The sequence below is a fragment of the Coptis chinensis genome, chromosome 1, assembly GCF_015680905.1.
Source record: "Coptis chinensis isolate HL-2020 chromosome 1, ASM1568090v1, whole genome shotgun sequence".
Classification (NCBI taxonomy): domain Eukaryota; kingdom Viridiplantae; phylum Streptophyta; class Magnoliopsida; order Ranunculales; family Ranunculaceae; genus Coptis; species Coptis chinensis.
In genome coordinates, this window is record NC_141456.1 from 65,812,144 (window position 1) to 65,838,617 (window position 26,474).

General features: G+C 36.9%; 1 protein-coding gene across 1 annotated transcript; it reads left to right on the plus strand.

The window, feature by feature from the left end:
* Nucleotides 1–279: 279 nt before the first annotated feature.
* LOC147524985 (uncharacterized) lies at nt 280–25,015 on the plus strand. Its single transcript, XM_086577594.1, has 2 exons — nt 280–499; nt 24,384–25,015. The coding sequence occupies exons 1-2, from the start codon at nt 280–282 to the stop codon at nt 25,013–25,015; spliced, it is 852 nt and encodes a 283-aa protein (XP_086433720.1).
* The last annotated feature ends 1,459 nt before the right edge of the window (nt 25,016–26,474 follow it).

The window sequence follows — 26,474 nt, forward strand, 5'->3', positions numbered from 1 at the left end:
ATTTGACTATTTGACAGTGAAAAATCCTACTGGGAGCTTATAGCAAATAATATGCATCAACATTCGAGGATTGCAAATCGGGAAGAAATGGTCATAAAATGCAGAAATGAAAGTCCCCTCTTACAGGACTTGTGGAAGGCAGCCTCAATTTCTTGTTTGGTCGCTATTTGAAGGAATATAAATGGGGTCCTATATGGCAGCAAGAAGTCAAGCATAAGTTCCGTCATAATCGAAGTCCGAGGAGCAGTTAAAAGAGTTTATGGTCGGTCGAAGAAACACATGAATAACACTACTAGAGATTTGGAAGTTTTGAGGGCTTGGAAGCTACCGCCCAAGCTAAGGAAGGCTCCACGCATCTTTGAATGTTATTGGGTGGCCCCACCAAGTAACATGATAAAAGTGAATGCTGATGGTTGTTCAAGAGGAAATCCTGAAAACTCAGGTTGGGGAACACTTCTTAGAGACAGTAACGACAATATTATTGGCGCATATATAGGAGGTAGGTATTGCCACAAACTTTATAGCCGAGAGTTTCGCGATAGTGGAGGGCATCTCAAAAGTGGTAGAACTGGGATGGAAACTAATTTAGGTGGAATCCGACTCTACTGCGGCAGTGAAATCTTTTCAGAATGATCAAGTACATTGGCAAATTCGTGCAGCTTGGGACAAAGTGAAAGGGCTAGCTAGCGGACTGGATCATTGTGAATAACACTTGGCATGAGACTAATTTTGGCACGAACATATGCTCTAAAGAAGCAGCTAACCTAGCAAAGGGAGAGAAGAAGTGGTGGGATGGTAGGCCGACATTCTTGCACAGAAATGAGGATATGAACATCACGTACAATAGATTTGTAAACTGAGCTCAACAACTTTGAGATAGTGATTTACTATCAATCCTATCCATTCTTTGTATTTTGTAACCTTTTATTTTATTAATACAATTACCCTTAGCAAAAAAAAATATATCCTACTGAGACGAGATGGTGACCAGCGTCTATATACTTGAGTATGTAACCAACAATTAACGCATCAAACATATGAAATGCAACCAGAAATATATCTAAGTTTACTTCTCTGGATGATAACATTCTAATCTGAAGAACATCCAGAAATAGTAAAGAACGCCATAAAGAAAATGTGCATGAAAAATTCCATACAACTCCACTTATGTCTTAAACTTTAAGTTTTAAGGAAGAATACACACAATGTGACAATGCAAGCAACCTCGAGTATTCAATAGAACTAAGCTCAAAGAGAATATCTTAGGGGAGGACGCCAAAGAGCTCACAAACAACAATGCACATGATGGGAGATGCGCCTGCGTGTTTAGTGCCGTGAGCGAGAACAAAGTAACAGATGGATTCATAGATCAGTTGGAAGAAAGATCATATAATTACCCCACAAATTCAGTATAAGGAATCCTTTTCAGTTTGAAAGTATATGTAAGTGGTTCGCTGTGAAGATCTAAGATTTTGAGAAAAGTGACCTGAACAACATTACTCAAGAGGTTAAGATGATGAAACTAATTGACCACCCAAATGTTGTTAAAGGCCATTGTGCTTTTGTGAATGATCGTGATTTGTGGGTTATCATGTCGTATATGGAACCATATTAAGTTCATCATATACTCAAGATTGTTTATCCAGACGGCTTTCGAGATAAGGCGGTTATTTATGATATTTTGTATGAAGCACTGAAAGGTTTGGAGTATCTTCATGAGCGTGGTCATATACATTAAGATATCAAGGTTGGAAACAACTGACCTTGGTGTTTCTGTGTGTCTTTTTTATTCTTGGGATAGGCAGAAATCAAGAAAAACTATTACAGAGACACCTCGCCCAGGAGATTTTTCAATGGAAGAAAACTTATTTCAATTCATTAGGCAGATTGCATTTTCTCGCATTCCTCTCAGCTGATTGATTGGAATAGAGCAGAATATATATATATCATTCACTAAAACTTAAGAACACAACCTACAAAGATACAAAGTAAATGCAGATTGAAGAGAATGCCATGTAAACATACTATGATCCTTGGTGGACTCTTCTTGAAACAAAAGATGTTAGTTCATAATGCTAATATGCATTTGGAGAAAACCAAAAATCACCTGCAATGTCTTTCATAAGTGATTTTTGTTTATGGTAGAACATATTAAGTTTTATAAGCCTAGAGCATGCACTCTCTCATTTGTCGTAGTATGGGTGCGCAAGAAAAAAAAAGGATTCAGTCTACCACCATAAACAATTTTTTTTTCGATAATTCAAAACATCAACAATTGAAAGGGTGATTCAAGTAACCAATCAAATAAAATAGGTAGTTTATTTCAAACAAGTTTTATTGTGATAGGATCATATAAATTAGGAAAGTAGTAGAATTCAGTTTCAGGAAGAAAAATAACCTAAAAAAAAAAAAAAAAAAAAAAAATCTCTACATGAACTATAAAGTATAAACTAGCAGTTTTTGTGTTAAGACGATAAGAGGTTTTTTCTAGATCATTGCACTCTCTCATTTGTATTATGGGTGCGCAAGAAAAAAACATCAACAATTTTTTTTAACCAATAATTATATTCATCAACAATTGAAAGGGTCAATGCATGAGAGATTCAAATAACCAATCAAATATGTAGTTTATTTCAAGCAAATTATATAGGCAAATAGCAGGAATCAAACATCATTCAAATGTAAGGGAGGTTATTATTGCATTCTATGACAACTCAAGTATCATAAAAGGGGGGTTTACAACAGGAACTATTGAGAATTAGATAACTCTCTTATAGCACTGAGTATCATAAATGCTATTGAGCACGTATATGAGTTCATTTCAGAGCATATGCATACAAAGAGGGATGACATATCAGGTTGCAAACCAATGCAAATCACAAGAATAAGCATAATGGTTTTTTTTTGGCACACAACTACCTGATGATGGAAACAACATTGAAGTTTTTTAAGAACTTGCAGTTATGCATAAGATTATAAAGAATATGAAGAAATATAGGCTTTTCCTAATATAGTTTTTTTAACAAAAAACATTGATCGAACGTTCCAATTTTAAGAAGCAATATATTTAAAAGATCCTAGGCGTATGCCCGGGTCCAAAATATAGTATGACATTGTTTGTGGCCTAATGTTTATGTTCTAAGTTGTGTACGTACTTCTGCAGTTCTTCCCATGCTCTTGGGTGTCTCATGGTGAGGGATGAGGTACAACCCTATCATAATGGACGACTGCTTCACTTCCTAAAGCCTTATCTAGAATTTATGTTGTGATCTTAATCAATAATTCAAAGACGTTTTTTTTTTTTTTTTTTTTTTTTTTTTTTTTTTTTTTTTTTTTTTTTTTAATAATAATTTGCAGTTTCATTCATCCACAAATATGGGAAATAAAGTTGTCCTCATAGAGGTTACACTGCTCTATTAGGCCTTCGTGTTGCACCCATTGAGCTAACTTAAAAACTTGAGAATTCACTGCCTTCGTAGTTGTCCTACATAGAATAGAATTACACAAAACAACAATATTGTCCAGTACTACTCTAAATGTTAGGTGAGGGGATCAGCGAAATCATCTGTTCTATGTTCTGAAGCATAATTTGGTTGTTGGCATTTTGATGAAAACGTAAGATTAGTCCAAATTTGATAAAAATCAGACATAATTGGGAAAGCCATATAGATTTGGTGTGTGATTGCATGTGCATCATATCAGGGTTACTTTGAGCATATATCAAACTGAAAATTTTCAAAAATTCATATGTGAAGTCTTGCCAAATATTTGTACTATAACATGGAAACAACTTAGATATACATCATGTCATTACAAAATTCGGAAAAAATTGCACTAAGGCGGGTAATTAAACATCAAGATTTAGGAGACTCTTGACTGTTTTTACCGCTTATTCATTTATGGCTTCATTTATTAATTCAAGAACCAGTCAATTTAGAGACTTTTTGACTTTTTTTTTTGAGAAAGTCGAATTTTTTGTGACTATTGTTAGTCATAGCAAATTTGGAATTCGATGTAAATTTGGCAAGAATGAAAACGTAAAATTCGATTAAAAATTCTAAATTTTTTGCAAGAAGCCATAATTATCAAATTAGAAATAAGATGAGCGTTAACATAAATAATTATGGAGTGTGTGATTGCGTATAATGTCAAGGTTTATGATTTTTTTAACATCCTATTATAGGTGATATAGGCTATAGACTATAGACTGTATATAGGCCCTAAACCGAAAACCTTATAATTTTTGTGCAGAGTCTCGAATTATACACGATTACTTCTTAGAATGAATTTATCAATTGAATTTTCTCATATATGTATAATTTTGAAGGAATGTATGTGCACTTAAGATAACGCCTATGATCCTCTTATGCCTAACTCTTGCTTAGTCGCTTTATGACTTTGATTTAATCCAAAGAAATGGTCACTCAATTTTGACTAGTCTCATGAGTATCTATTTTGCCAACACCAATATATAAGTTAAGCGTAGAACACTCTCCTTCATCTACAAGGGCAAGAAATCCTTCTCTACACAAAAAATGACGAATGTCCTATTCTGGAATGTTTGAGGACGAGAAGAACTTCACCATGTGTATACTTAGCAGAAATATTACAGAAGTACAAGCCTGATCTTATTGGGTTGGTTGAACCTCTTATAGCTCCCACAGTAACACCTCAGGTGCTTATAAAGAAAACTTGGCTACATCACAAACTTTGCTCATAACCATTCTACTCTCAGAAGCTAATTTCAGTGTAGATTTGGCAGCTAGACATGGAGTAACACTGGAGAAAGATAACTTCGTGTGGAGCGAAACAAGTCCTCCTTTTGTAGCCAAACTAGAAAATCCAGATCAGTTATACTTTAGATTCATCTAGAGTTCATACAAATCAATTGCATGTTTTTTTGGTATAAGAGCATTCCTAATGCAAGCATCTTTGATCAGCAGCTTGTTACCTCCACATAGGCGCCACATATGACTATTTGCCCTCATAGCTATCTTGCAGGTGAAAAGCTATCAAGGGTTGCCCAATGCAGAGGTGACTTTAAACTTTGGACAGAATGTTTCGTTATGTCTAAATGTATAAAATGAAAAAATATCGAAAAAGCAACCAGATGGAATGAAACATCCCATCCGAACTAAAAAAAAAACTGAAAAAAAGTAAAAAAAAAACCAAAAAAAGTCAAAAAAACGTCTGAACTAAAAAAAACTGAAAAAAAGTCGTAAAAACACGCAAGACGGAATAAAACATTCCATCTGGGGAAAAAATGAAAAGTTTCAAAATAACACACGAGATGGAATAAAAGGTTCCGCCCGAAGTTCACAACTCGGTAACAATCTCAGTAGCAGGTGTTACTTTCATTGTTATTTAGTGAAAAACTACCCTCATTGTCACCCTTGCATTGGGGCATTGTTTTTTGTTCAACAAGGGTGACAAGTTGTTTTTCCCCTTTAAAGCTGCTTGCATTGGGAATGCTCTAATGGTGGGAACCTTATCCTGTAATTGAAGGTCTACACATCCTTCATGTAATTTTATTTTATTAATATATTCACAACTTTCCAACGAAAAAATAAGAATAGAACATATAAGAGTAGAGCACTCATATGTACGATTCCAACTAGGAAGAGAGTGTACGTATATCAAAAGGATTGGTATTTTGAGTGCGTGTTAGTTAAGAATAGTGGTGTGTTGGGTTTTGTTGTTCATCTTCAATCCTTTGTTAGGAGGAATGGTTTGATGGTTGAAAAATCTCTTTCTAAACTTTCTAGTCTTTCTAGTCTTTCTTTACTCTTGTTCTTGATGTTTTAATGGTGGAAACACTAGTTCTTTATCTAGAATGGGTTGAAGTCTTAAATAAACTATTGATTTAATAGAAAAACATGTATAGAAATAGTTTTGATAGATATCTTGCTCACAAAGTTATACCCATTTGAACTTGTCAAATGAGTATGACTAGTGTTTTGTGGTTGAATCAAAAATTAGAGAAGTAATGAAAACTTTGTATTGAAGACAAGATTGAAAACTTGTATTGAAGATAATAAGAACTTGATTTAACAACTAAAACCTCAAGAACATCAAAATGGAAAACAAGTAAATAACAAATTACACTATTAATTTAAAACATATTATCTACTCCTAATGACCAAAGATTAATTCTAGGATAAGGGTCTTTCTCCTCCTATTTTGGTTTATATAGGACACTAATTACATATTTGCCCCTCTTTCTAGAAACAACCTTGAGGATAAGATTAAGCTTTGTGGGCTTTTGACTTTAGCCCATATAATTGAATTCTTGATTTGGCTTTAAGTCCTTGAGTCCATAGCTTTTAGCTTTGAGTCCTTGGGTCTTCAGCTTTTAGTCCTAAGTCCTTAAGAGTTGACTTTGACTTTTTGGCACTTTTGCTCCTAAACTAGAATCTTCCCAAACAGCGTCAGTAGCAATCCTTTTTGCGCTAAAATGCACGTTTTAGGAATATATGTCCTAAATGGCATGTATTCTACAAAAGGTAGCAAAAGCTATAAGTTGTTTGTTCATTAAGCATAAGAATGGTATAATTGAAGTATTGTAAAGGTAATAAAACACATATTTGGGGACGGATCACATATGTAGAAATAGGGAGTATGTAATTAGACATGTAATCATTACAATCAAAATTATATAATGATATGCTACACCAGGCACCAAATGATCGACTGACCTAATAACTTAAATGAAGACCATGTGGAAAGTACTTTAGATGAGATTGTTTACTGGCACATCTAGCGTTAGAAATCAAACGTTCTAGTGCAATTCACACTTAGTATTCTCGCACTTAGTATTCAGTATTGCCAATAAAGTCAGCATTCCCCCTCACCAGATTATGAACTTAAAACACAAATAATTAACTTTAGGAACTATGAGCCATATGAGCGATAAAATATCACAAAAAATAGTCAACTTACTTGATCTTGTAGAGAAGCAAATACAGCTGCAGCAGGTAGGGGTCTGGCCGAATGTAAGCCTAAACCTTGTTACAAAAAACAAAAACATATTAAGTATTTTAACTATGGCTTGAGTATTGGGTTAGCGTCTGTTTGTTTCGTCAGAGTCTTATACAGTCAAAGTCTTATACAATCATTCTCATATCGTAAGGAACCGGAGAAATGGGAGAGTTTCTGCTACCATTGTTGCAGTGTTTACAACACTATTCAAGTGCAAGCCAATCGGCAATGGAGCTCTTATAGAAGACTTTCCATAATTTCAAACAGATCTATCAACGTGGGTCTTTAGTCTTTTAGCTAAGCAGAGAGACAAATTTGAGGTCATTAGATGAATAGAATTCTTTAATATCATGGGCAATAGAATCTTCTTCACTTTCCGAAGATGAACTCTCTGATAAATTACTACTTCTCTTCCTTATTTTTTTCCTCTCCTTGCCTCCATTTTCTTCTCTTTTCTCTTACTCCCATCATCTATACCACTTCTAGACAATGAGGAAGAAGAACTATCATCATCATCATTAGATGAGTACCATTTTTTCCTACTTCTAGAAATTTTCTTTATTTTCTCTTCATCAGAACTATCATACTTCAAATCCTTTTTTTTTTTCTTCTACTTTCTTTTATCTTTCCTATTATTCCTTTCTTTCAGCATAGGATCCAAGTGCTTAAAAACCATAATAACATCAAACATTCAATAAAACTAAGCAACGTAATTCAAAATTTGATGAAGTATTATGCATATATAAAACAATAAAGAACTTACAGTGGTAAGTTGTTCCCTAGGAATGAACTTCACTCCATAAAGCATTGCTTTAATATTTCCAACAACAACTTTTTAGAATAGACTAATGGTAGCATATTTGGAGAACGTGTAACTAGGGATAACACAAAGCTCCAAGAACTGAAATACATCGAAACACCACCTACAGTATAAATTGTTATTACCTCAATATTTAGAAAGTGCATTCAATATCACTGTGGGTAGTTATAGCTTAGAGTTGCAAGATCCAACTGAGATGATTCCAATATCTCCAAGTTCTGAAAAACTGCAGACCGAAAACAAAAAAAAAAAAAAAACATACACCGAAATCAAAAGATACCTACTTTAAGAATCAGCAATGCCCAAATTTTATAACCCAAAAGAAAAAGAAATTAGAACTTTTGCGATGAGAGAAATCAGTTCGCGAGGGAGAGTAATCTGTTCACAATAGAAAGAAATCAATGGTGTGAGTTTACCTCGTCTTCCTCAGCTACTTCTTTAAGTTTTCCTCTTTGACCTAGCTTTGGAAATGAGAAGAATTTAGGGTTTAGCCGAGATAAGGGGAAACCACAGTAAGGACTATTAAGTGTTAGCCGATTTTTTTTTAAGGGGACTATGAAATTAGAATGGTCAATTAGATTACAAGTTTAATTTTCTTTTATGTCGACAGATAAAAACGTAAGAAAAGGGCAAGATAACCGTGACCCAATTATCTAATTATTTGACTCAATTATCTAATTATTATTTTGAATATTTGGTAAGAGTTGTTTCCATGTGTAACGGATATATCTGTTACTTCATTAGTAACGGATATATATGTTACTAACCTAAAATTGTCTCTGTTACAAAATGGTTATTCTGGTGTAGTGCACCTGACAAACATCAAATTTTAATAAACAAACAAATACCATGAAGATAAGATGCAACAATAGAATGTAATAAATCAAATGGTAAAATACCCAACATCGATAATCAGAGAGATAGTAGCTAGCGGACAAGACAATTAAGCTTCTGGTCTACAACTGATCCTGCAGTTTTAGCTTCGACACCAGTGGCTACTTAAGCTGAAGTTCCTATTCAAGGTAAGGGTTCCAAACCATCCTTAGAACCAACCTTAGACCGGACCCAGAAGCAACCATAAGAGAAAGCTCCCAACTCAACTCCCCGAGACAGCTATTGGCATCATGGGGCAGCGATGACCAGGACCCGCACCCCTGGAAAAAGTTAAAGGCTCTTGTTCAGAAACCATCCCTCCCTATAAAGCATTCCCCTCATTTAAAGAAAGCCCTTTCTGTGAGCTAGATAGCAAGTCAGCATTCACCCTCCTATTCAACGGTGCTATTAGAGAAGCAGCTTCGTTCCTTGCTCATTAGCATGGTATTGGTATTCACAAAGTTTAAAATTGAAAAATCTTACTCGTTCGATCTAAAAACCTTTCAATGTTGTAATCGATCACGCGTCAATCAATCTTCGATTTCAGTTTAATGAAGGATTGTAGGGTTTTGGAAAATAAAATACTAAAGATTATCCCTAAAATCCCCAAAATTTAGAAGTGAGAGCAAGTTCCATTCTTAATTTTCTTCTTCGTATGTATTAGGTCTTATAAATTTATGGGCTGGACCTTGCTTATGGGGTTTAAGCCTTTTGGGTATTGGTCGCGGTTTTTTATTTTCTATTTTTCATTTAAGGGCGGCTAGTCTAGCAAACCAGCATGCACCCTATTTCATTTCTATTTAACCTAATTTTTTTAGATGGTCTTTCTCTAACTAATTAACTTAATTAAGAGGTATATTAATAATAATACTTCTGGAGGTCACATTATAAGTGATTTTGAAAACTTGACAAATTCACTTTTAAAGTGATGTTGAATATATAGATATTACATCACTTTATAAGTGACACGGTGAGTGACAACACCTTTAAGGTAATGTTGAATACATAGATATTACATCACTTTATAAGTGACACAGCGAGTGACGTAAAATAGTGTTACATCACTATCTCAACATCACTAATTAAAATGATGTTGTACAACTCTACTACATCAGTTTCTGAAATAAGTGATGTTAAAAAAAATTGTGATAATTATTACATCACATGCTAAGAAAAAGTGATGTCATAGTTTTCTTATGACATCACTTCGCTAAAAGTGATGTAAAATTAGCGATGTCATATGTCATATTTGTTGTAGTGCATCCAAAGAAAAAAAATAAATAAAAAAAAATAAAAAAGAACCCTCCAAAAATAGAATAAAAGAAGTCAAAAAGCCAAAATAAAAAGGCTAAGGATGGAAACTAAGTGTAGAAACAAAGTAAGAACAAGGTTTTCTCTAGTTACATGTAAATGAAGACCCTATTATCTCAGACTTGTTTATTTGAATATCCATTCCGTTTCTTCTTAAACCATCACCTCAACCCTGTATCACCTAATAAAGACATCTAGCTCAATTAGGATTAATTTGGTATGATAGTAAGTGGTAGATGTGATTGATCGACCTTGGCTCCTTTGGACGTCATTAAGATTGTGAGGAAACGTATGCCCACTACACACTGGAGTGAGCTAACTTGAGTGGAAAAATCAGAGTATTTTTGTCTTGACAAATTGTGAGGATCTACTTAAGGACGCTAATCCAAAAGTTTCATAAACAGATCTACCATTGCATTTCACAACATAGTTCATAACATGCATGCAGTGGCGGAGCCATGTATAGGCCAGGTAGGGCATATGGCCCCCTTGAATTTGTGTAAAAAAAATACTAGTACTAAACAATAGGCCTACATACACAGTCCACAATTGGACCCAAACAAAAAAAGAAACTAATTGCTTAGGCCCGCCCACATATTTCTGTTTCTTATTTTCATTTTTCACTCGCTCAACTATCTCAACTCTCAACGTCTCACAGACTGACAAACCCTCAACTCCTTTCATTTTCGGGAGGCTTTGACTTCTTCTGCTGGTGACAGAGTCAGGTCAGATTGCTCATATCATCAATTCCATTATAGGTTTTTCACATGTGCTTTCTTTTCCTTTAGTTGGAATAGGGCCTAGGATTGTTGGGTGAAGGGTTTTTTATTGAGGTTTGGGATTGTTGTTGTTGTTGAATCAAATGGCTCAGTTGGTTGGTTCGGGTTTGGTGAAGAATGGTCTTTGGGAGTTATTCTCATATGCTCCTGTGATTATCCTACTCTCATTATTTGTTTATATTAACTGCTAAGTCTACTAGCCGTCTTGGCTTCACTTGGGCAGTTGGGCGCAACCCTTCTCTACATTTCCTATCTCTCCCGTACCATTGAAGGAATAACAACTATGGATAAATTCCTTATAAAGAAGTCGAATCCTAATCAATTACTGACGACACCGACGGTATTAGAAAACACTCCCCTCAATCAAGTCATTGAAGAGCAACCTGCCTTAACGCGAAGTCGTGTAGAAGCTGATCATACAAATCTTCCTTCAGATCCTGGGTTACGGCATCGAATCATAGATTATCCTCATAATAAGTAAGAATTTGTGCGACGAGCATATCTACAAAAGGGTCCTTTTTAGCCTAAATAACACACATACCCAATTACACGTACGAACAATAAAAATGGCAAGTTCTGTGCTACTTGGTTTCGTGAAGGTGATTGGGTAGAGTACATCATACATGAAGATGTAGTTTTTTTGTTGCATTGCTATCTATTCAGACCAGACCATGTGGAGCAAGGAGGCGGTGATTCTTTTGTGATTAAGGGTTATAGAAATTGGAAAGATAAACAAGCATTGCAGAAACATGTTGGGGGACCTAATAGTACTCACAATGTCGCATATAGGAAAGGGCAAGCTTTACTAAATCAGAAATAAGAAATTCGAACTTTTATTGATAGGCAATCAAAAAAAGCTCGATGGGACTACCGAGTTCATTTGCAAGCAGTGATTGATTGTTGTCAATTTATTCTACGACAAGGATTAGCATTCAAAGGCCATGACGAGAAACCTACCTCAAGTAATCCTGGAATTTTTCTTGGGCTCTTGAACTACACAGCCAATCACAATGATGTCATTAAGACTACTATACGAGATTCTCTTAAGAATGTCACCTTGACTTCTCTTGATATTCAGAAAAATATTGTCAACTCCGCTGCAGTGAAAACCTCAAATGCCATCCTTAAAAAGCTTGGAGATTCTTTTTTTGCTTTGTAATTAGCTGATGAATCTCGAGACATATTGATAAGAGTGAAATGAATAGTTTACCTACGAAATGAACGATGAATTCACAACGTAAGTAAACTAAACTATCTTTTGTTGCTTGTTTATCAAAGTTTTCTTCTACTCTCAATCCTATGAGATAAAGTGGAGTAGGAAGTTCGTTCCACTCTTAGTCCTTCCGTATGCTTGTATTCTAGTCTCAATACTCTACTTAAAGTCAATGAGAGCTTTACGAAGGGGCAACTAAACTATGGTGCAACTACCCACAAGATGCAACTAGTCGATTATCAGACAACTATGGGAATGCTACGGTGATTCTATGATAAGGAGTTAGAGGGGGATTGATTCCACCTTAACTCAACTTAATCCACTAACGACAAGTCGTCAGAATCCGAATTGAATCGCCACGCAGTAACAAGCGGTTCTTCCTAATCCCTAATTACACATGGCATTTCTACCAATTAATAACTAGCATGTGAACAATTAAACCCATTCTCATGGTGAACTAATTATTTTCGGGCGTGGAATAGAAATTACGACTTCTACGATAAACGGAATCAAGCTTTCATCAAGGCTTCTCAACCCCTCTAATGGAGGTTTAGCCTTGAATCATTCGCAATCATTTCATTTAAATTAAAACTACACATAATAATAAGCATTAAAATTTACTAATTTAAACAATAATGAAATCTAAATTAATGACTAAAATGAAATAAGAACAAGAATTGAAATTAGATCTAGAAATGGAAATGACAAAATCGAAATTGATAAAAAATACTACTTTATTGATCTAATCAAATGAAGAACAAGATCCAAAGGTTTAATCTAATAAAGGATTTGAAACTAATTAAATAAAACAATTAAATCTAGATCTAGAAGCTATTTTAATGGCTACTTTCTATTCTAAGCTATCTACCTAACCTAACTGCCATTGACTGCCATTAACACTGAGTCAAGCTTTTGTTTTTATACATCCAGATCCAAAAATCGTGCATGGGCTTGGAGCCATGTTTTGGGCCAGAGAATCAGGCCCAAAACCCAATTCTTTCAGTCCAAAAAGGCCTCTTCAGCTGCAGTTGGCTTCCACAGACTTTTCGTCCACTTCTGCTCCTCTGATTGGGTCAAGGCTTGGACCATTGCAAAGCTCTTTCCGAGCCGGTCGTTTTGACATAAGGTAGGCCTCAATCCGAGGTCTGAGTCCAAAGATATGGCATTTGGAAGTTCTACTGACTTTTGCTCCTTTATCTCGCTAAAGTGGCACATTTCTGCACATAATGGACTTTGAAGCCTGAAATGCATAAAAACACGTAATCAGTATTAACTCTTACTTATTATTCACATAATTGGTCTAACAAGATGATTATTAAGGGGGTTAAAACTACAGTTTTGGGCTCTTATCAAACCACCCCCAAACAAAGATTTTGCTTGTCCTCAAGCAAAGATGAGAAATTAGAATAAGTGACCAAAAATGGAGTTCTACCTAATCTCGTTTCCCGAGTGCGATTGCATTGACCATATGCAACAAGGCCTTAAACCACTAGGAATTCCCTAGTGGACGAAGTTATAGCCTCGCGGAGAGTTTTCCAAAGATGAAGGTACTCATAAACTTCATCTATACTACAACGACTAAGAAAATAAAACTATTGTTTCCTTTATTCATGCTCCAAATTATCTATACGCCTCACTAGCTATGAACAAGAATAACCAAGTCAAAAACCTAAGCTAATATATGCATAATAATCTATCATCTACAATAAACATATACACAATGAATAGTAGTACTATAAAATGTTTAGCGTGTTTGTTTCTCGAGAACTCCGAATAAATGGCCCTTAAGTAGGTTCTCACAATAATAGTCAAGAAACAACACTGATTTTTCCACTCAAGTTTTCGCTACTCCATTAATGTACAGTGGGCACACTTTACCTTACAATCTCAATGACACACAGAAGCCGGAGTCGATCAAACACATCCGCCACTTACTATCACACTAACCTATTCCTAATTGAGCTAGAGGTCTTTATTAGGTGTTACGGGATTAGGAGATGGTTTAAGAAGGAAGGAAATGGATATTCTAAAGGACAAGTCCGAGATAATAGAGTCTTCATATTATGTAACTAGAGAAAACCTTGTTATTTACTTTTTTTCTACACTTTGTTTCCATCCTTAGCCATATTTTTTTTTTTTTCTTTTGGCTTTTGACTCCCCTTTTATTATTTTTGGAGTTTTTATTTTATTTCTATTTTTTTTTTCCTTGGATGGAAACTTATTTTCTTTATTTTTCAAGCACTAACTAATTTTTGTTTACACATGTGTTTTTTTCTTCTTCTTTCTCCATTCATTCTATTCGGACTTATTCTAAATTGGGTAGGTTGATTTATTATATATATATATATATATTTTTTTTATTTTGTTTTTGTTTTTGTAACATGGTAAAGGAATTGTGGTTTATGGAAGGGCTAATGAAAGGCTCGATTGGGGCGACTAGCGAAAATAATTCATAGGTTTGAATTTCGGCTATATCGATCCAAAAGGGCCTAAATTCTCGCTTTAGGATATGGTTTAGTGATCAAGCAAGTGGACGGTGATTTTCTATCCGGATTTTACTTCTCCCTTGTGTCATTTCTCAATTGTTTCACTCATATAAGGCTTTAGGCTATATTCTCACAGGATTTGTAGAATAAGTACTCTAGCCTAGATTTTAAACTTATCGCCAAACAATCATAGATACTCATGTAATATATTTATAGATAGATGCAAAGATTATTACCTACATATTAACCTAAGTTTTTAACAATTATTCCGATGCAAAAGCTATGTGAGACTTCTAGATTGTTAAGAGCATAGAGAAAGAAACAATACCAATATTCCTAAGTGTATAGCATAACTTATTTATTTATATTTATAAATTTTGAAATTTTAACTAGAAAACAAATGCATATTATACATATTTATATCCTAGCAGATGTCTTAATTACACGGTTTCTATGCCCCCCAAAAAAAAAGCATGCTTTGTCCTCAAAGCATTTAAATAAAGAGGGTAGTAAAAAATACCATTGAAACGCCGCGGAAATTCGTGAACATCCGCAAAACAAAGTTAGAACGCACTAATATAGGAAATAAAAACTGACTCAACTCTATACGAAGTTCTACCCATTATGGGGTTAAAGAATGAAATTGCTTGGGACATAAGGACACTACTCAACGTAAACTAAAACTTACCTCCACTCCGCTGTTATTCGTCATCTTCGTCATCCTCCACTTCTATAAAGAAGTGAGGCTCCTTCGCCCCGCCATGCTATGATAATTTGCCGTGCTTCACGCCATTTATCATCTATGGTTGCTAACCTATTAAGTGCCACTTGGTCCGATGGGGTGTAGGGTGCAACCCGGTGAGGTTGTATCCGCCACCCTTGCCAAGTCATTGCACGGAAAGATCGAATAATACTATTGGTGGGTCGCGACCCGTCTACCCTAATCCAATCCGTGAAAACGGTACAAAAACAGGAAAGAAACATAGCATAATACGTGAAACTAGAACAGGCATAAGAAGGTACTTATGCCTCATGGTATGGGCTCGTGCTAAACTAGACATCAAAGTTCGGGAAGGTCATAGAACCGGCGCCCATTGGCTAAAGCAAGGAAAACGCCGCAAGTGGCGCCATTCACGTAAGAAAACGCCATTCCCCTAAAATGTTTAGCATAATCCAAAACATAACAGTTCTTATGTTCATGGACAAAGCTACCAAGGGCAACGTTATAGTCCCCTTTGGTCCTCAACACGGAAAATGCCTGCCCCATAAGCCTCGCGGCAAAGACTCATAAGTGTAGACATGCATATTATCGAATCTAATAGCACCATGGGTCTTGTATCTCGGCCGGGCATAGCAAGTCCAAGAACAAATGCTAGCAAGAACCCGGTAATTTCCATTGGTTCATCGTCAATGTTGATGGAGAACACTTGTTCTCCATGGTCTCTCAAAGAAAATGCAGTTATTATAAAAATAAGATGCAAGTCTTTGGAGAATAAAGTTCAGCCGGTCTTACCATAAGAGGTTCCTACCAACGATGTGATCACCTCGCAAAACCAAGCACCGTAAGTAGTGCTTTGGAACAAATCTTCGAAAAGACTGTTCGGTATCAATGTTGGAGATGTCATCTCAAAATTACGCTTTGGAATAGCTGCGAAAGATCCGGATACTACGCGAAAAACTGGAAAATTTCTGGTCCACGGAAGTCGGCGCCGAAGGCCATTAACTAGGGCGCGAAGTCGCGCTCTTTGTAATTTGGAATTCCAAAGTATGGTCGCGCTTTTGACTTTGCTGGCGCTTCTTAGTATTTTGGAATTCCAGTGTTTTAGCGCCGAAGCTTCTATGGGCTGGGCCTCGAGGTAAAAATTTTTCGAAGTGTAGGGCGCGAAGCGCTTAAGCTCGTAGCCGCCGCCCGAAGGTGATTTGCAAAAATGAAGTCGAAACGTGGGAATCGCGGGTGTGAAGGGTGAGTGATGGAGTTTAGGTGTAGTGTGAGTTGTGAGAATAGTTTGTATCAAGTTTATATAGGTTTAAAGTTGCTAAAAAGGATCGGAAAGTTGCCAAAACTAATTACGGCAGTTTCCGGAAATCCTAAAATTTCCAAACTCGAAAACGGAAACAACTCATAACCTGGATTCTAATTCAAACCCAGTATCTTTTAGGTTGATTTTATGATAGAATGTACCAATTTAATCTAGATTTCATCCTACAATGATACTTGATCATATTTCTCGCCTAAACAACCATATTTTCACCTTGACTCAAGAATTAATTCTAATAATGGAGGGTTATACAAAAATCATGCTTGAATTGATAAAACCACCCCCAAACAAGTGGGAAGGTGGGGTCAATATGAAACAACCATGCATAATGAAAATAGGCCCTTATATTAAAATTTCATTCGAGTACCACTACAAAATTCAAATTACGGAAATAAAAGTTACATTACAATAAAACAACAAAAATAAATAAAACAACAACCACTATCAATCCTCGACTTTCTAAACATTTCGCCCATCGGTGGCGGAGGGCACACTCTCTAGTGGTGGCTCCTGGCTCCGTAAGGTCCAAAGAAGCAGTCGCCCTTCGCCGACGACGCCATGCCTCGAGGCCGGTCCTCGAAGCGAGTCTCAGATGAGGTGGGAAGCGCAAGCATATCCACTTAAACCGGCTACTGGCTTCCATCTCAGCCTCGCCGCTCCCATCTCTCATCCTCTCGTGGGTGCGGATCTCGGTTGTGATGAATAGTCGCCTGTCGAGTCCGGAGGTCTCAGGCAGATAGTGTTTAGTGAACGATGCCCCTATGAAGCATAGCCCATGTTGTTCAAGGCCGCATCAACACCTCGAAGGCATCCGTGATCAAAGCAGGTCACGCCCTCCTCATCCCCTGAGGCATCCCATCCTCCTCCTCTTCATTCTCAGCTCCTCCATCCTCTTCTTCTTCTTCTCTATCCCCTCCTCCAAACTTGTTGGACACACTCCCTATAGATACGCGTGTTACGGTGCAGGGTAATGTAAATCCTCTCGCATTAACGGAGTCGCTTTCATCTTCGCAAGATGATCTTGGTGATTAACACAGAAGAGGTGCCAAAGACCTTCCGACCCCCTAATCATGCTTTCAAGAAAACTCCGTGATACGAAATCGTGACTTCGCCTCCCCGAGTACCCATAGGACGATGGAGGCAGGTCGACCGATGTCGCCGACCTTGTCCTTCCCTAGGACATTCCGATTAATCCATCGGGTCGTAGCCACCGGGTTGGTCCCGAGGGATGCCTGGCTAACACAATGGGAGTTTGTATTGTAGCTCCCATTGATGACAAGAACGCCCATCAATGGCTCTACCTCACAAACCGGGGCCCTGTAAAGTAGCCTCCAGATGGATTCTAGGCGGAATGCCTAGAATCTCACCAACAAATTCCCAGAGTCAACTCCCCTTCTTCTTCCTTACCATCACAAAATCCTACTCCCCTCCAACTCCCCCGGTGTTGTAGAACCCGTCGGACCAAGTCTTCGTGGTAGAAGGCTTCGATCGAAAGTACCGTAGACTATTCCAGTCTCTACTAGCCATTTCACACCGTGAAAACGGAGCTTAAATGGTCTACAAAGGAAAACTTGCTCCCAGATAATTCGGCGCGTTGTTGAGCCATTTAGTGTTTGAAATGGATGGTGGTTTAAATATGATGTGGTGGTGGTGGTTTGACTTGACCGACCGAAAAGAACAGTGGTGGTGGTGGAGTGGTGGTGATGGCAAAGACCAAATTTGTGAATTTTGGTGGTTTTAGTTATTTAAATCGGTGGGGGTTGTGGTGGTTTGGTTTTAGAGAAGATTTGGGGTTAGGATTTGATTTTTGGCGTGGGTTTATAGTATTTTCTTTTTAATTTTTATTTTTCTAGGTTTGGAGCTTGTTAATGGTGGTGGAAGATGAAAAAAAACGATGAACTGTTGTCTTGAAGAAGGTAAGGCTGCGCGAGTACCGGTCGTGGCTGGTTGGGCCCAAGCCCAAAATCGAAATTTTTGATTTTTTTTATTTTTTTCGCAAATTTCAAATCAAAATTGCCGCTTCGTTACCGGTCCGATTTTTGCGAATGAGATATGGAAATGATCAGGAGGGAATTTCCTATCCAATGATCCATAAAACACTCTATTCCGACTTCGGATGACATACGAGATAGTGGAAAACGCCTCGAAGTGCGTGCATGACGAAGTTATGCTTAACGAATGAACTCTAAATTAATAGATTATGTCAATCCAAGCGTAATACAATAAAACGGCCTAAGCAACTCTAATAGGACATAAAATATTTATTACGGAAACACAAACACTTGACTCCCCAAACAAATTTTTACTTGAAGCTTAGAAAATTTGTTTTTAGTAATGGTCTTTTAAAGTCGATTCGAGACTTCCTAGATTACTATGTTTATTTTATTTTTATTTTTTTTTTTTTATTTTTATTTTATTTTTAGAAGGAAAACGATAAGCAATAAAGACATAATTCACACCATAGAGAAACATGACTCAAAAAATCCGAGAAAAACATGCAAGAGTGGAAAACGTGAACTATGTGAACCGTGGACTTAGGATCCGTACTTACAGCCACACACTCCATAGGGAGGGCCCGGTTACCTTAATGGTGCACTCACCAATATATTAAAGTGAAAGGAAATGCACCAAACACCTAAATTGAGTCGTTTATAGTCGATACTCGAGACTTTATCTAAAACATATGTATGAACATGCAAGTTGTTCATATATCAACAACCTAAATAGTTGTGGATCATTCCATAAATAAATATCACATAAAACATATCCAAACACAATGAAACACCAATTTTCCCTATGACTCAACCTAGTGAAATGAAAGCTTAAGTCGGATTACCCTATCAGGTAACCTATCATGCACCTTATTTTTCATTTTGAATGAGTGGGTGTTCTAGTAAATAAGTGTGGAAAAGTGAATGGTTGTGGAGAATATGGTGGATATGGATAAGTTGTAGAAAGACAGCTTTGTACACAATGAGGATGTGGTTTTAGCACCGAACTCATTCATTGTGTGTGTAGGACTGCCTCAATTCTGAAAATTAAGGTGTCAAATAGTTTGTCCTTCTGAAGTATCTGTTTGCTAGGAGGATTTAAAAATTATGAAGCACGGGGAGAAACAAAAGGATCGAGTGCAAACTCGAGGTTCCTTTGAAAGGGTGGAAGGAGGGGAATCGAGGTGGATGTTGTGCAAGTTAGTTCTTGATAGGGTGAATTTTCACCTACCGAAAAAACTCATCAATTCCCCATCTAGATTGGTCATATCCACATTACTATGGTAGTCCTCTACATCTTTGAGAAAGTCATCTATCCCGGCCCCTCATCAATAACATGTGTATCGACTAGTGTAGGAATGAAAATGTTGAGTCCGACTTTCCAAAGGAAAGAATTTTGGTAATATGATTATCGTGGAACGCGGTTGTTGAAATAATCTCAAGCAAAGCTCGATCATGCTAACCTCTCCATCCATAGACTAATCGGGTAACTATGTCCTTGTTTTAAAACATTGACTTCAACAAAGAAGATGGCCAAAAGACATGGACATTGAACCATCACGCAATTAATGAGCGATTGGCGGTTGCCAGAAAGGACGCCCTAAAATGATCGGGACAGAGTCGTTATTAGCGACTCAGATCGAGGACTACAAAATCAGCCGGATAGTAGAAATCCTCGAACTTTTACCAAAGACATTTTCGACTACACCCTTAGGATACTTAATAGACCGATCAGCTAATTGCAACGCCATTTTAGTGGGTTGCATCTTGTCTAGACCTATTTGTCTATACAAATAAAATGGGAGTAAGTTAACACTAGCCCCCGTGTCTAATAACGCGGTCGTCCGATAGGAATCTCCTAAGGTGCATTTTACAAGAGGATCTAATTGTGGTCCTTGTACTTAACAATTCCATTATGTTCAGATAAGGTTGGGAATTGTTCGTTAAAAGGCGCCTTTTGGTATATTTGTCTTACGCCTAGTAGTACACAATTCCTTAAGAAACTTAGCATGATGTGGTAGCTTTTAATAGCTTTGAGGAAGGGAAGGTTTATAGTTAGATTCTTGAAAACGCCCCTAATCTCCTCGTAATTTGTATCCCTAGTTAACATGGCTAATTTTTGTGGAAACGGTGGTTTCGTCTATATTTAGCTATGGTATCACCGGATGTTTAACCGTGGCTTTTGTTTCTTAGGTTGTGTTGTAACCGGTACCTCTACAAAGGGTAGGCTCTTCAGTTTCTATTTCGGTATCTAGTAAAATAGTAGGTGTAGGGTTATCTTGGTGGGGTAACTATAGGCATAGTTACCTTGTTATCAACCACTCGCCATAACGGAGAGTGGTGATGGCATTTATCTCACCTACATTTTCAAATTCATTACTAGTATTATCCGTTACCTCAAAAAGTCGTGGTTTGTTGTTTTAGGATTATGTATTGCGTGACTTGGCAACACACCTTTGGTTTGGGCTTTATCTTGAGCCAACTGTTGGGTTAAATTATTAACGGATTGTAGAAGCCGTTGGTTAGATTGAGCCATAGTTTGGAAAGTTTTTGGCTCACGTGTATGAAGGTGTCAAGGCGATCCGGTTGTGTGGGTGTAGTAGTCACGGGTGGTGTGGATCGAACTATTTCACGCGGAATTATTTATAGGTGGATTCTGATAATTATTATTGACCGAACGATACCTCTATTAGCATTATAATTATTATAATTACCTTGACCTTGTGCTTGACCTTGTCGAGGTTGCACTTGGTTGTTATAATTATTAAAATTACCCCGACCGCCCTTGTCGAGTGGAGCTTGGTTAAAGCCGTGTGTTGGCCTAACATATTGATTATTGTACCCTTGAGGTGTGACTTGTTGGTTATTTCTCCAACCGAAGTTGGGATTTTGTCTCCAAGGGCTTAGGTTCACTATTAATGGAAGAAGCCCTGTTCATAGGGTTATAGGATGATGGGAGTCGGGATGCTCGGGACTCCAACAGAAACTACATGGGTTTGAATTTACATTCATGACGGGGATAGGCTTTTGTTGTACGAAATGGCCTCTACCTTTTTAGTGAAAGTGATTCGATTAGAGTTTTAAGCTCGAATCGTGTTTAATTTCAAACATACCGCGGCCTTAATCAGTATTAGTAGAACTAGCGGAGCCGGGGATATCATCACTACCCCCAATTATTATTTTCGCTTAGTTTGGTCCTCTAAAAATTTATAAGCCTCCGAGGCTCCTTTACTTAAGAAACTACCCCCATTCATAATGTCAAGGACTTCTTTATGGTGATGTTGAAGTCCTTTGAAAAAGGCATGAACTAACGTGTCTTTTGCTAGGTTATGGTGTGGACACTCTATAAGCAGATCGGTGAAACGATTCCAAGCCTCTAAAAATGATTCATGAGGATTTTGTCGAAAAGAAATGAATCTTGGAAAGCATCTCATCCGCCTTTAGGGGTGGGTAAAATGTTCCATAAACAATTTGAACAAGTTTAGCCCACGAAGTCCATTTAATTAGGCGCTTGGGCAGTTAACCAAAGACGCCTTTATCGCCTAAGGTGAAAGGGAATACCCTTAATTTAATTTGTTCCGCATCAACCGTAGGATGGTGGAATGTTGTTAAGACTTGTTCAATCCTACGATGTAGCCGATAAGGTTTTTCATGGTCTAAACCATGAAAACGGGTAACAAATTAAAAATATTTGGAGGATTCTCAAATCCTCACCGGGTCCGCTAGAACGATGCAAGATTTGGGGCTATCGCCAAGGCTTTGTAGAAGTCCGAGAGAGGAGTCTCTCTTTCTTCCCCATTATATCGGTGGTGTGTGTAAAATAGTAGCTAGAGGTGTAGTGTGTGGTATACTAGATAGATTTGTTTGTTGGTGTTGTTGTTGTATTTACGCGTTAGGTGTTTTGTTCTACCGGACCTTTAATCTCATGCAAGACTAAGTCGAGCTTAACTAAACATGCAACACTCCAAACAATTTCGATATACTAGTATAAAACCTCTAACGAGGAGATGCGAGGTTTGGAAGGAAGGAATACCGACAAGGCCCTTGCTTCGCTTATAAATAGCGCCTTGTTTACGCTTTTGTTCAAGTGTATATAGCAGGTTAGAACACCTGAAAAAAATATGAAAGATCAAAGTTCGAATTAAAACCGGCCGAAATCCAAAAATTAACAGGCAGCCAAGGCCCGAGGTATTTTCAATTTACGTTGTTTTTTTGGTCGGCATGGGGTGTCCAAGAATGTCCAGGTAGGGCTCAAGGAAGGAGAGAGGCCTTGTGGCCTTCGATTGTAAATTTTGCTCGAATTTTTCAACTCTAAAATGGACAGCCCCACAAAGATGATTCAAACAAGGGTGGGTGGGTGAAATGGGACTTTAAAAACAGTACTAACACTATGAAAACAATACGAAAGTGAAACTAAGATGGCAAATATGGCCATTTGATAAGAGTGAAATGAATAGTTTACCTACTTAAATGAACGATGAATTCACAACGTAATTAAACTAAACTATCTTTTTGTTGCTTGTTTATCAAAGTTTTCTTCTACTCTCAATCCTATGAGATAAAGTGGAGTAGGAAGTTCGTTCCACTCTTAGTCCTTCCAGATGCTTGTATTCTAGTCTCAATACTCTACTTAAAGTCAATGAGAGCTTTTGAAGGGGCAACTAAACTATGGTGCAACTACCCACAAGATGCAACTAGTCGATTATCGACAACTATGGGAATGCTACGGTGATTCTATGATAAGGAGTTAGAGGGGATTGATTCCACCTTAACTCAACTTAATCCACTAACGACGAAGTCGTCAGAATCCGAATTGAACTGCTACACAGAACAAGCGGTTCTTCCTAATCCCTAATTACACATGGCATTTCTACCAATTAATAACTAGTATGTGAACAATTAAACCCATTCTCATGGTGAACTAATTATTTCTGGCGTGGAATAGAAATTACGACGACTCTACGATAAACGGAATCAAGCTTTCATCAAGGCTTCTCAACCCCCTCTAATGGAGGTTTAGCCTTGAATCATTCGCTAATCATTTCCATTTAAATTAAAACTACACATAATAATAAGCATTAAAATTTACTAATTTAAACAATAATGAAATCTAAATTAATGACTAAAATGAAATAAGAACAAGAATTGAAATTAGATCTAGAAATGGAAATGACAAAATCGAAATTGATAAAAAATACTATTTTATTGATCTAATCAAATGAAGAACAAGATCCAAAGGTTTAATCTAATAAAGGATTTGAAACTAATTAAATAAAACAATTAAATCTAGATCTAGAAGCTATTTTAATGGCTACTTTCTATTCTAAGCTATCTACCTAACCTAACTGCCATTGACTGCCATTAACACCGAGTCAAGCTTTTGTTTTTATACATCCAGATCCAAAAATCGTGCATGGGCTTGGAGCCATGTTTTGGGCCGAGAATCGTGCCCAAAACCCAATTCTTTCAAATCAAAAGGCCTCTTCAGCTGCAGTTGGCTTCCACAGACTTTTCGTCCACTTCTGCTCCTCTGATTGGGTCAAGGCTTGGACCATTGCAAAGCTCTTTCCGAGCCGGTCGTTTTGACATAAGGTAGGCCTCAATCCGAGGTCTGAGTCCAAAGATATGGCATTCGAAGTTCTCACGACTTTTGCTCCTTTATCTCGCTAAAGTGGCACATTTCTGCACATAATGGACTTTGAAGCCTGAAATGCATAAAAACACGTAATCAGTATTAACTCTTACTTATTATTCACATAATTGGTCTAACAGTATGATTATTAAGGGGTTAAAACTACAGTTTTGGGCTCTTATCACATATCAATTAAAGAACAAATTGCTGTTGTTTTGCGCTTTGTAGATACTCATGGATGTTTGGTTGAACATTTTTTAGGAATTGTTCATGTTCAAGAAACTAGTGTCATATCTCTTAAAGTGGCTCTTGAATCACTTTTTTGCAAGCATGGACTGTGTATATCAAGATTGCGTGGTCAAGGTTATGATGGAGCTAGTAATATGCGAGGTGAGTTCAACGGTCTCAAAGCCCTCATCTTGAAGGATAATGAATTTGCTTTCTATGTTCATTGTTTCGCCCATCAGCTTCAATTAGCACTAGTTGTTGTTGCTAAAAATAACACCCACATTGCTTTGTTCTTTAACTTGGTTTCTAGTGCTGTGAATACTTGTGCAGGTTCCTGTAAACGTCAAGAAATTCTTACGGAAAGCCACAAAAACAAAGTTCTTGAAGAAGTAGAATCTGGTGAACTTCCAAGTGGACAGGGTCTCAATCAAGAGATTAGTTTGAAACGGCCTAGTGACACACGTTGGGGTTCGCATTATGCTACATTTGTCCACTTTCTTGTCATGTTTCATTCAGTTATCGAAGTTCTTGAGGTTGTGGTAGAAGATGGTCTAAATTCAGAACAAAGAGGAGAAGCATTCGCTTTGTTAGGCTCTTTGCAACATTTTGATTTCATTTTCATCTTACATACACTTAATGAAAAAGATACTGGGAATTACTCATGATTTATCACAAGCATTGCAAAGAAGTGATCAAGATATTGTCAATGCAATGGCACTAGTTAAAGTATCCAAGGAAAGACTGCAAAGGATGAGAGATGATGAATGGGTTATGCTTATGGCTGATGTATCTTCTTTTTTCGTTAAAAATACTATCTCCATACCTAACATGGAAGAAAAGCTCATAGTAAGAGGACGATCATGACGTAATGCTGAAGATATGACAAATCTTCATTATTACCATGTAGATTTATTCTACAAATGTATAGACAGACAGCTTCATGAGTTAAATAGCCAGTTTGACAAAGTGAATATAGAATTGCTTCTTTGTGTTGCTTGCTTGAATCCAAATGATTCCTTCCTTGCTTTTGATAAGAAGAGTTTAATACGTCTTGCTGAATTTTATCCTAATGATTTTTCACCTATTGATCTTATGACCCTTCAAGATCAGCTAGATAATTATGTTGTCGATGTGTGCTCTAACCATCTATTTTCATAGTTGAAAGGGATTAGTGAACTTCCTAAGAAGATGGTAGAGACGAAGAAAAATATTTTCTATCCACTAGTGTTCTTGTTGATGACATTGTCACTAATTCTGCCTGTTGCTACCGCCACTGTAGAGAGAGCATTTTCTGCTATGCACATGATAAAGAATCGGTTACGCAACCGAATGGGAGATGAATGGTTGAACAATTGTTTGGTTACATACATAGAACGAGACATATTTGATAGCATTGATGAAGAAGCAATCGTTCAACGCTTCCAAAAGATGGGTCATTCACATCGCTAAGGGCAATTGTGAATTGTTAGGTTAGCAGAGTTGAAAAATGTTTTTATTTATTTATTTTGCTTTTATACTATTTATATATAATCGATACTCATTTTCGTTTGTTGGGTGATCCTTTTTAATACAAAGTATTGATTGTATAAGTTGTTAATATTGTTACAGTTGTTCTTTTTTTTTTACTTATTTGTTGACTTGTCTTTACTAGTGACTTCGCACTAGGCCCCCCCTGGAGGAAATTCCTGGCTCCGCCACTGCATGCATGTGTATCTTTAGATGATTTCAAAAGCATAGGTTTCCAAAGCATTGTTCTTATTATATTGTTATTGAGATGTCTAAATATCTTAAATTAATTAGGAAATTTTATTTTTATCTCTTAGTCGTTGTAGTATAAATGAAGTTTGTGAGTACCTTCTCTGGAAAACTCTCACGAGGCTATAACTCGTCCACTAGGGAATTCCTAGTCATTTAAGGCATTATTGCGCGCATATGGTCAATGCAATCGCACTCTGTGAAATGAGATTAGTTAGGACCACATTTTTGGCTACTTATCTGTTTTTATTTCTCATCTTTGCTTGAGGACAAACAAAATGTTGTTTGGGGGTGATGTGATAAGTACACAAAAGTGTAGTTTAAACCCCTTAATAGTATTCTACTTAGGCCAATTATGTTTATAATAAA